General features: G+C 35.5%; 1 protein-coding gene across 1 annotated transcript; it reads right to left on the bottom strand.

The window, feature by feature from the left end:
- Positions 1 to 306: 306 nt before the first annotated feature.
- LOC149029361 (calcium ion-binding protein) lies at positions 307 to 1,602 on the bottom strand. The gene is made up of 4 exons (XM_089150658.1): positions 1,494 to 1,602; positions 1,215 to 1,332; positions 1,087 to 1,147; positions 307 to 1,001 (listed from the first exon to the last, which is right to left on the bottom strand). The coding sequence occupies exons 1-4, from the start codon at positions 1,522 to 1,524 to the stop codon at positions 711 to 713; spliced, it is 501 nt and encodes a 166-aa protein (XP_089006784.1). The 5' UTR covers positions 1,525 to 1,602; the 3' UTR covers positions 307 to 710.
- Positions 1,603 to 11,938: the final 10,336 nt, after the last annotated feature.

Raw genomic sequence — 11,938 nt, 5'->3', positions numbered from 1 at the left:
CACACAAAATTGCAAAAATCTCAATATAAATACTTCAAAAGAGAGGTTGCAAAGAGGGTTTTTGAGTCTCCTTACCTTATCGCGCAATTCCCTTTGTATCTTGCACTTCGACACCCGCAAATGATTGAGTGGAAGGTTATGAGTCAATTATTTTTGTTAATGATAACAATTATGATTTATTTATGTTACAACTTTTCTTTTGAAAAGAAATTTTATGTGACACTTACATAGGCATGGTGGATATTATTTATATAAAATCTTAATGTTGAATTAACATTTGAAACAACAATTAAAATGGATAAAGTGACGACCAATGAAGTTAGCTTTAGAGAGACGACAAGAAATATGAAGGAGAAGCTCTATTCTAGGTAGACTAAACATCTTAATTCAACTTCCTTTTCTTCTCTAGCAAGGACTAGATGACTTGCAGGAAATAGGCAACGCAAGGTAGCTGTAGAACTGACTATTTTTATCCAATAAGCTTATACTACAAGATACCTTAAGGATCAAGCATTTGGCTAGAAAGGATAGTCCATGTATATTTAGGTCATGATGTAAAATTTGCATTGTCTTGTCCATTTTACATAGAATATATATATGCTTCATATTGTGATAATATTTCTAGCTCCCAAGGGGGCCACCTCTCCCACCCAAAATATAGAAAGAGACCAACTGTTTTCTGTTCTTTTTCATAAGGAACCAAATATTGATCAGGTTAAGTGTTTCTTTATAGACATTCTCTTGGTGAGCTTAACTGAAATCAGTGCTAACAATGTTGCCGATGGCACAAAGATAACATCAGGAATGGCTTTGATCATTTTAATTTGTGGAACACTCTCACCAACCCTTTTCACGGCCATGGCAGCTGGGGGTGTAACTAATCCGACGACCATGGTTGTGTCATCAAGCTTGCTGGTGTTCACTTTCGTTGTCATCAATTCCATGAACGCCTCCTTCTTTTTATCCGGATCGGTCTCGTTTTGCCATTTATCAAAACATTTCTGCATGAATTTTCTAAGTGAAGTTAGAGAAAATTAAAAGAGCCACGGTAAAACAACTTGTATTTAAGGGAACTTTGAATCTGACCTCCACATCTTCTCTTGTTGGTACATCATAGTGCCTACCGGGCAAAGATGCGTTGAAAGAGCTGAAGAATTATTTGATAAAGTTAGCATTTGAGTTACTAGACAAAGAGGGAGTGATTGAATTCTTACTTGAAAATGTCAAGAATGGCAATATGGAATTGCTCAAAAGTTCCAATATTTTTTTCATTGAAGTACTGCTGGTAAAGCGTGTCTGTCAAAAATCCCAACATCTGGGCTGACGGCATCCCTGAGATTCACAAAATAAAATTTAATCCCGTTTAGGGGTGTTTGTGATGCTAATCAAATTAATTGGAAAGAACCAATCTGAACACATTTAGTGAAATAGTAATTAGTAATTAAATAGTTTAGAACTACAGGTTAGAGAAGATGGAGAAGGAACTTGCAGACCTTTTCCAAAAAAGCTCATAGCTGAACCCATTTAATGGAAGAAAGAAGAAAGACTTTGATTGCAGCAGAACGCAGAGATTTGTGTTCAGGTATGAAGAAATGCAGATAAATATAGAACAAGGGATATGTCCTTAAATATAAAAATAAAAGTGAAAGCTGTTTAAGGGAGGAAAATGGGTTCACTTGTTGGATGAATTCAAGGAAGGAATTTCTCATATCATCTCTCTTAATAAATTTTTCATATTGAAACGAACCTGATTCTTGACTTGGAACTAACCTCTAGCGTGAGAAGCGAAGAACCCCTTTGAGATTCCTGCAACAGATCGGTTTGATCGCTAATATTTTAGAAATTATAACACAAAGAAAAGTATATTAAATACCGTAAACAAACATCCATTTATTATTTATTTATTTTTGGTAAACCATTCATTTAGTATTGAATGCGTTCAAGGGATTCCACTTTAATAATAAATAAGGTAAATATCACTTACCTCCCCTCTTAGGTGGACAAATAGCACTTATCATAATAGTATTCATTTAGTATTTTTTTTTGTACAAAGGCGCTTTTAATATATAGGTATAGGGATATTACATATGCCACCGGTAGGAGTCGAACCCGTGACCTCTTCACTGAGAAGTCTGGTTCCTAACCATCCTATTCCTCCTCCAGTGGCAACAATAGATATAGCTCTTAAAGCTAAACGCAATCATTGATCAGGCTGATCCCTGATTTTTTTGGGGTTTATCGTAATAAATGTGTTAAATCATTCGGCAAGACATCGTGGTCTGTATTGAGAAAATAAACAGTTGAGATTGAATTCTCGAAGAAATCCACAATCCAACAGCCTAAAATCAGGCTGAACGAACCAAAGCAAAATCTGATTTTGATCCCTAACCTTTTGTTGGCGTTCTCCAAATTTGCTGATCCCTAAACTTCTCATGGGGTTCTCTCTCTTGATTTTGGGGAATGGAGATTTAAAACTTAAAAATTAGATTAAAGTACAGTACTGGAAGGGAGTTTCAGATATTTGGGGTATTTTGGGCTTGGGCTTGTTTGATTACATGAGTTTGAAGATTTCAAAGATCTATAGATTTCAAATCTATGGAGTCATAATTCATAAAATTAATTGTTTGATTGTGGAATGAAATCAGTGCATTAATCCTAAAATACTATTTGGTGGACGTGATTTTTGTGGCAAATGTTTAGTGCTTTTATAGTAGCAATGAAATCTCTGGATTTCATCTTATACCCATAAATCTACAGATTCACGATTTTAGTGTAAAAAAATGAATCTATAGATTTCATGAATCCAGAGATTTTCACAACCATACGGATATAAATTTCAGATTCATGAATTCAAAGATTTGATATCTCTGGATTCATAAATCAAAGGTTTATACCCGTTTGGTTGTGAAAATTTTTGGATTCATAAAATCTAGAGATTCATCTTTTTACACTAAAAACGTGAATCTGTAGATTTATGGGTATGAAATAAAATCTAGAGATTTCATGGCTACTATAAAAAAGATAAATATTTGCGTATTCACAAAAATCATGTCGATCAAATAATTTTTTAGGATGAATCCACATATTTTATTCCACAGCCAAACAGTTAATTTGATGAATTATGACTCCATAGATTTGAAATCTCTAGATATTTGAAATCTCCAGACTCACGTAATCAAACAGCCCCTTGGAATTTCATATATTTGGTCAACCAGCCGCCTTTCAATTGGGCCAGTTAGTCGGACCGACCAATGTGCCAAATTGTGAAACCAAGATTGACCCGTTTATAGTCGATGCAGTGTGGGTCAATCTTTAATTAACGGACCAATTCGGTTCATTTTCATCGGTCCGGGTCCAAGATTGACACCCCTAATTATGGTTTAGGAATCCAAACAAGAGAAGAAAAAAGTGAGGATGACGATCGAATCAAGTGAAGTGAGAGTCTGGTTTGGGTTTCCCCAATTTGGATTTAAGGAATTTCGGTACCTAAAGAACTGTCAATGTTACCCTTTGGATGAAAATATCCACAACTTCACCACCCAAACTGGGACTTATCTAGGGACTCATGAGTAATTGGAGAGCAGTAAAAATCTTTGCACACAGGAATCTTGATTGCTTTGAATTCTTGTTTGCTTAATTCGGCATTTCCTAACTTGCATGCATGGCTCTCAGTAACTGTTGTAAGCTACGTAACAGCACATAAAAATTCCATTGCTATTAGCTTTTATGGTGCAATTTTCTTCCTCCAAATATGGTGCTGATGTGGTTTTAAGAACAGCCATGAAATTAAATAATATGTCAAAATATGAAGTACTAAAAATAGAAGAATGAAGGTGAATGAAAATAAAGAAATGTTTAATGTGTGCACTATGTAAAAAGATGTTTACTGCATGAGACATTTCAAGGTTGCCTTCTTTATTAACACCTTATACATGAGAGATCACAACTATATTTCATACAAAATCATTTTGAATAAATGATTTTTTCCTTTCGTATTGTCATTTCTCCCCTCAAGTCTAGCTTTAACTGATATCTAGCTAGTTGAAATAAGTTATTTAATGTATTTGAATATATATAACATCATTATGATTTTAGTATATCCATTCTAGAGATTAAGTTTGAGATATTGGAAGCAATTGAATTACTAATGGCCCATAGAAGAAAAGTTCTAGGTACAATTTCTTCATTTTATAATGATATGAACCACCTTAGACTATATATTTATTATAGTGAGTTGAATAAATTTCCAATCCATCCTTGATAACATTTTTGATATTTGACTATTTTCAAGTTATATTGGTGGCTATTTTATACCACTCTGGTATCTCAGGTTCGTTGTTTGGTTATCTCTCATATAATTTTTCTTTTTTTTTTTTTTTTTTTTTTTTTTTTTTCTGTTACGGGAAAATAGATAAATTTGTTTCCCAATTTTTTAATATCTTTAGGTTCATAGTTATATGTTGTAGCTTATGTATTTGTTATGCGGATTTATTCTCGAGGTTCAGATCACTAGATCCATTATCAATACATGTACGGAGTTATGGAAGTACCAGAGAAATGTGCCTCAATTATGTGTGCCTAAATTTTCGTGACAGACCAATATTAGTTCCATTTCCTAATCAGAAATGGATCATCCATTTTCCTATAGATGTGTGGCATATGTCCCAATATCACATCAAATGGTTGAAATCCTATTATCGGTCATATCAATTAACTCTTTGATGGGATTTATAAATGGATTTCAACCATATGATGTGATGTTGGGACACATGGCACACATCTACAAGGAAATAAACCTGATAAATTTTCGTGGCCTTATAGTGTTCTCATTAGTGGCTATTTGAACTCTATAATGCACGGAATGGTATTTGAGTAATTCAAAACCGCATAAGATATAAAATGTCATAAATCCAAAGAAGCATAAGAGAAATGAAAAATTAAATAAAGAAATAATTGATATTTAACAAGTGAAAAAGCTGAAATTGAGATAAGGAGAGATGTATTGTTGGAATTCTTGTTGGATACGAGTGATCTTTGTAATTTCTTAAAATGCTTTTTACATTAGACAAGAGGGGCACACTTTAGTTTGTAACTAGTGATTATTTTAGTTTGATTATCGGGGTGACAATGATCTGAAAAGAAACGATTAAGTAAGTTGAGAAAAGAAAAGAAGAAATTTCAAAATTATAAATAATTTAATAAGTAAATAAATTAATTAGTTCAATAAATAATTCAAATTTATCAAATTTTTATTCACCAAAATATACGTATTTAGCATCTATATAAAGACTAATTAGTAGCACTTGTTGGCGGAAAAAACCGCCATTAATCAAGCTTTTTCTTGTAGTACCATAGTATCCAATATCCAATACCCTAATCCTGAATTCCATCTGTTTTTCTTTTCTGAGAACAGGGAATGGAGTCCCAGTAAAGAAACTCAAACTAGAAGCTGAATGGAAAAGACGACAAAGAAGCCAATATGCTTGGGGTTCTTGTGTGCCATTAAATAAATTAATTCAAAGAGAGAATAATTATATATAACTATTATTTCTATTAATTGAATGGATCCTTGCACACTAATCGTGAGCGATGGCTCTTAAAGTATCTATTAAAAGCACTTCTCCTCCTCAAGATTTTTTTTTGGGTTTTTCCTTCTGTAGAGTGGATTAAGTTGTCGATGCTTGTTCGTTGGACAATCCTGGTATGGCTGGGGCAGGTGGTTTGTTTAGAGATGAGTCATCAGTTATTCGGTTAAATTTAAGCACTTATTTAGGTATAAAAATAATTTTGAGGCTCAAATGGAGGCACTGATGCTGGGTATAGAGCGGGCAGTAAAGTTAGATATTCATTATTTATGGAAAGAATGTGATTTAGTGGTAGGTGTGGTTTTAATTCAGCAAAGGAAGATTTCAGGGGTTTTTTTGCAAGACTGGAGAGGTGTTGATTTTTTCTTGCCAGTTGTCCTTGGAAAATTTCACATTGTTATAGGAAAAACAATTAGGCAGCTGATTTCTTGGCAAATTGGACGATGAGACGGGGTTCTTCAGATGTTAATATACCTTGGACAACATTGATAAGGATTGAACTTGATTTAAAGGCTTTTGGTCGTTCTTGTTTTAGATTGTTATCTATGGTATGTGAGTTGGAACCAGTGAGGTTGGGTGTATTTGGGGGCAATTGAGCGTGGGTTTTCTTTTCTCTTTTTATACAAATGAACCTTTTAGTGTGATAAAAAATGGATCCTTGCACTAAGGTGCTTGACTTATTTATGAAGTTCATTACATTTTGCATCTATTTATATTTTTCATTCCCTTTTGATATTTTTAATCGTTTTGACTCCATGCCATTTTTATTGGTTTGTAGTTGCCTATATTTTTGCCCTAATGGACAAAATGCATATGTCTCATGATTGCATAGACTTGCCCTCCAATGAATCCTTGTTAAGGGATTTAGATTGTACTCATTCCAATTACCAAATTCAAAAAGCTTCGCATTATTATTTAATTTCACTACCTCCCCGTGTTAGAATTGGATAATTTGTATGCTTGTTGCCATCCTTGGATGCCATAGTTGTTTCTCAAGCTCTCTCCAAAATCGAACATCCATCATCTATCTCCACCATAGTTGATTGGGTAGGAATTCAAATGATGCGTTGCCAGTGTTGTGCAACCTATCGAGTTGTCATGAATCATCGAAGAAACGGGTGGAGCTCGCATTGACCTTCTATCTAACAAATGCATTCCTTTTAAAAGTCAGGGTATGGTACATGTATTTGCCCTAGAATTACTATGGATATCTGAGTAGCAGATACAATCAAATGAAACTATTGCTTATTTAATGAGCCATTTGCAGTTTCATAATCTGAATTAGTTTATACTTGTTTTTGCATTGAAATGTCATTTGTATTAAATGCGAAAAAGAGATACAATAGAGAGATATAATTACTTAGGTTAAAGGGAACCAAATCATTCATCATTGTGGAGTTAGTTGCCCCTAATACACCCAAACTCACTGGTTCTTCTTAGATGTAGAACAGTGCAAGCACATAGAGCAAATTCTGGAAAAAAAATTATGTTACTACCTCGGATGGCCAGAAGCATCCCATTCCAACTCCTTCAATCTCACAGATGACCAACGTGGATTGTGAAATCCCCTAGGATCCTAAAACCCAACTTGTAGGTCCGAGAGTCCGAAGTTCTAGTAGGAGACAACTGTGGGCCATCTAGATTGAGACCATCAGATTGGGGTCGGAATCCATGAGCATGGATGGTGATGATGGTGAGTTTGTCACTTTGAAGGATTTTGGAAGGAGATCTACTTTGAACCTGGATGGACTTAGAAGATGGATTTCTCACTCGCGGAAGACAAGTGGGAAGGTCCACAAGTCCATTTAATAGTCCTTATCTTCATCTACTATGTTAGACAAGTGTCTTAGATGAACCATGCCAAAAAACCTATTTTCTATACGAAATTAGAGGGGGTGGTTGGTCTAATGACTAACCTCTACCCTAGGCAGTTGGTCCAAGTCAGCAAGGCTAAAATTGGGTTTTGACCCCTAGAAACGGTATTTAATGATCCCTAGACTTCACAGATGGGCTTATTATATTGCTAGGAGGCTTAAAACCCTAGTAGGAGTGAGACCTCATGTGACAATAGAGAAGAAGATAGACTTTGCAACTCGAAGGCCAAATCGATTATTGGTTTGTGATTTGAAGGTAACCAACTACTCTCTTCATCTTCTTTTATTATTTATTCGATTCATAGATGATGATATATGAGATTGTTGCTGGAGTTTTGATTTGATTGGGAGACGTGTTTTCTAATAATCCCAATCGAATCTAGCATGTGGAATGTGAATCTCATCTCTTCCCACTGCTGAAATTATCTCAGAGTGCATCTTAGAGAAAATGTAAGATTATGAGAATGTTAAATATTGGTTGTGGTCAGGATTGTGGTTGTTTGGAGATGGTTTAGCATGCTTTGCAAATGAACTCAATACCTCTAATCAACTTGAAACCCATCGGAATTGGAGGATAGAAGATGGCTAAGTAAGTTCTATTCGAGCACCTGGTGAGGTCGCTTGGTGTGCTTGGCCGCCCCTGTGAGGCCAATCGACCTCCATCCCCCTTGTGTGGTGGTTGGTCTTGCTCAATGCTTGTCCTTGATTGTTAACTTTAACCTAATCTAAATGCATGTATTCTTAGGGATTTTGGTAGCTTGTTAGCATTCTAATCCATGACATTTGGATTCTTTGGAGATCTCTAAGTATTGATCAAGTGAGAGATACAACCTTATGTATATATGTATGTGACTCATGCTCTATAATGTGCTATCATGTCTTGCTTAAGTTGTGGTGATTTTTGTTGTTGTAATGCATGCATGCTACCTTTTGTTATTTCTTTCTTTTATCAATATGTGATTATGCTATGATGGAAACATGTTGGATGATGCATTCATAGATGATATCTACTTGGTGTTGTGGGTTAGCCAGTTGCCCTTAGTACATCTGTACACCATATAGATTCTATATGCACTATTTTAGGTATTTAGATGCATTGCTAGAATTCCCAATTATCATGTTGTTACCCTATCGGCATGAGCATTGAGGCAAGTGACTGGTGATAGTGGTATTGGAGTTGTGGTCATCCAATAGCCTGTTGGTGAGGAAACACAATCAGACCACATGTCATTCATGGTTGGCTTGTATATGGTAGAGGTTGGGCTCGTGGGCACCCAATAGTCTATTGGTGAGGAGACATGGGAGCATCTTCCCTATTATATGTGGATGATCATAGGGTTGGGTGCATAGTTTGAGTTGGTTGGTGCCATAGGATATGACATTCTCTAATTTATGTGATGATACTAGATTGAGTTGGTTGGTGCCATAGGAGATGTATCTAAAACTAGAATGACATGTTGAGTAGATGAGTTCTAGCATAGGGCTAAGAATTTCCTTGACTTATGCCGGTTCTCATACTAATAGTCGCGGTGAGAGATTGGCCCTAATCTCCAACCATGGTCGTTGATTGGACTAATATCCCCATACCTCAATCGTGAAGCCTAGTTCGGTCGGAGATGTTAGGGTCCATGTGAGACTTCCCAGAGGAGGTTGGTGGTGTATCTTAATATGTATCTACTTAGAGACTAGCATGGTTAGTTATTTAAGAGCATCCTTGCATTGCATTACATTACATTACATTGCATCCACCAAACATGAATTATTTATGTGCCTATGTGATGTTGTTGATCTCGCTGAGTTAATTGGAATTTATCCCTTTGGGGAGTTCTTTAGATTGTGTTATAGGGTACGATGACTAGGCAATATAGTAGTACTAGCCGTTGATAGAGACGTATGTGATACTGGCTAAATAGGATTATGTGGCTCACAATGACTCATGTGCTTGTCTAGAACGTTGCTACGACACTCAACCTTTTTGATAGTAGGCTAGTGATTTATAGAGACTTAGAGATGTTCATTTGGGATATTTGTCACTTGATTAGATTTGTCAACAATTGTAATTAAATATCAATTTGTTTCCTTCTTTTTGAAACATTGACATAGATGACTTCCGCTGACTTTATACACTTTTTTGACTTGATAATTACTCTTGCTCATTGATTAGTTGTTACTTGGATTGTCTATGGGATTGAATGTAAACATGATCTTATGATTGTGGATCACATCCACAGGTATTCGGGTGAGTCCGATACTAGCTAGGTGGCGTATGACATGGATTAACTTATGAATTTTCATACTTACACATGGCTTAATCTTTGAGACAAGCATATGACTATTAGTAGTGTAGCATTCCTTATCGATGCCAGCTGACATCAAGAACACCCTAACCACATTCTATGATTTTAGACAAGACAAGCGTGGCACTCTAGCTTTAGTTGTGCGATGGCCTGCAACTACAATAATCAAAGAAACTTCATAGATGGCTCATCAGACAAGGAAAAAGGTAAAAGTTTAGTATTTAAGGCTCTGGTGGTAAAGAAGCTGAATGGCTTAGGAATTAGTTAATGAAAATTCCAAAATAGCCAAAACCTATTTCACCAATATCAATACATTGTGATAGTGAAGCAACCATGGCTAGGGCATATATAGCCATATCTATAATGGAAAGTTTCGACATATTGGACTGAGACATAGCTATGTGAGACAGTTGATTACTGATGGAGTGATTTTCATTTATTTTGTAAGATCAAGCCAAAATTTGGCAGATCATGACAAAATATCTTACTAGGAATTTGGTAAACAACATTTCAAGAGGGATGGGTCTTAAACCCATTCCCTAAGATCACTAGGAGGGGAAACTCATCTCAATATTTGAAATATCTAGATTGGGTTCAACAAGTAAAGTACCTTATGTAGAGTGATCTGTAAGCACTAGATAGAGTAACCATCTCAAGGGTAAGTTGTTACTCTTAATTGACTTATAACAACTTTTGCTGAGGTGCCATGTTAAAGAGAATCTTTGAGATTATACCTAAGTGAATGTGTGAAGTAGGCCACATCTATTAAGTTTTGGGCTTCAGCTCTAAGGACTAATGATACTGGGATATAGACACATGCCCTTTATACATGTTGGAATATTGGATACTTGTTGAGATGAGGTCAAGTGTGTGAGGTGTGTTTGACTCATCATAAATGGATTACGTATGATTGAGTTTAAGGAGTTTCCCTAAGTGGAGGTTACATCTGATTTCCACGACTGTTTTGTGAGAGCTCCATTCATTATATTCACAATGGTCGGGGAATTGTTGTAATATTTTAAAATAATGGATATATATTTCTTGGAGTTTTTAGAATTAATTAATTAAAGTGCCTTTTTCATTTCTATATTAGGGAAGTGTTTTTGTTTAGTCTTACATTGGAAAATGAGGAGTTGGAATCCGAATAAATTACTAGGTGCTTCCTATTAATCTCAATTTATGATAGTTTATATAGGGCACACTAATGCATATATGCTGTGTATGAGCAACGACAGTTTATAATTCAAGCACGCACACACCCAGTTTAGATAGTGGAATGTTAAGTTGCCTTTGGTGCACTCACTTGGCACTTAGCATGCTTGCATCACTTCGCTTTGAGCAAGATTTGATCTGGATAGTTTGTTTTAATCAACGGTTGACTAATGTGATGGTTGTTCATCCATCAAAATACAAGAAGATTCATTTTCATTAGTAATCTAACCATTATAAAGATATATCTTAATCTATACATACGACTAATTTGGACCATCAGATCATGCAGCCTAATGATCCGATGGTTGTATGGATGTTTCTATACAGATAGGTACCTAAATGTATAGTCATGACTAATAAATAGGTATCTTTTTTTCCAATGGGTACCCCCTTGACTCAGAAACAAGCTGCTGTATTTCCTTAAGTATTCTATGGCACATGTAAGGAGATGTCGTGAGCAAGGGAGAGAGAGGGATGTCACTAGAGTTGAAGATTCATAATTAAAATCACAAAGAAGGTGTGTTTAACAACGAATACATAGCCTTTGAAGAAGAGTTGTACACAGAACTGTCGCAAGAACCTATAAAAATCTATAGAGATCTTTAGCCGGGTTGAATCTAGGAAGAAAGGGGGAGAAGATGAAGAAGTACAAAGACAAAGACTAATGCTGCTAGTTGAAAGAGAGTGTAGAAGACAAGACCCAATCCACGGAACCGGATGATTAAACAAATCACCCAAACGAACAAAATAAACCAAGGATCTTGTGCAAATAAGTTGAAAGACAATCACAAAGCAAATAAACAACAATCCACCACAAGAATGAAAAAGGGAAATGCAAACAACACACAAGAATTACGTGGTTCACTAACCCAAAATATTCGAGATTAGCTACATCCACGGGGAGGGATTTCACTATTTTAATCTTCAAAATAGTACAAGATTTGAGTGTGATACAATGTTACCTCAACCG

This window comes from Hakea prostrata, chromosome 1, assembly GCF_041222555.1.
Source record: "Hakea prostrata isolate BN-2017 chromosome 1, UWA_Hpros_2, whole genome shotgun sequence".
Taxonomy (NCBI): domain Eukaryota; kingdom Viridiplantae; phylum Streptophyta; class Magnoliopsida; order Proteales; family Proteaceae; genus Hakea; species Hakea prostrata.
Note: the sequence above shows the minus strand (reverse complement) of the source record. Positions and strands in the feature narration are given on the sequence as shown.

Bases quoted from the DNA above. Each gene is read 5' to 3' on its own strand.
- LOC149029361 (XM_089150658.1), bottom strand. From the start codon at position 1,524: ATGGGTTCAGCTATGAGCTTTTTTGGAAAAG. The intron at 1,148-1,214 runs GTAAGAATTCAA...ATAATTCTTCAG, and splicing joins GCCATTCTTGACATTTTCAA to CTCTTTCAACGCATCTTTGC. The intron at 1,002-1,086 runs GTCAGATTCAAA...AAATTCATGCAG, and splicing joins CAACAAGAGAAGATGTGGAG to AAATGTTTTGATAAATGGCA.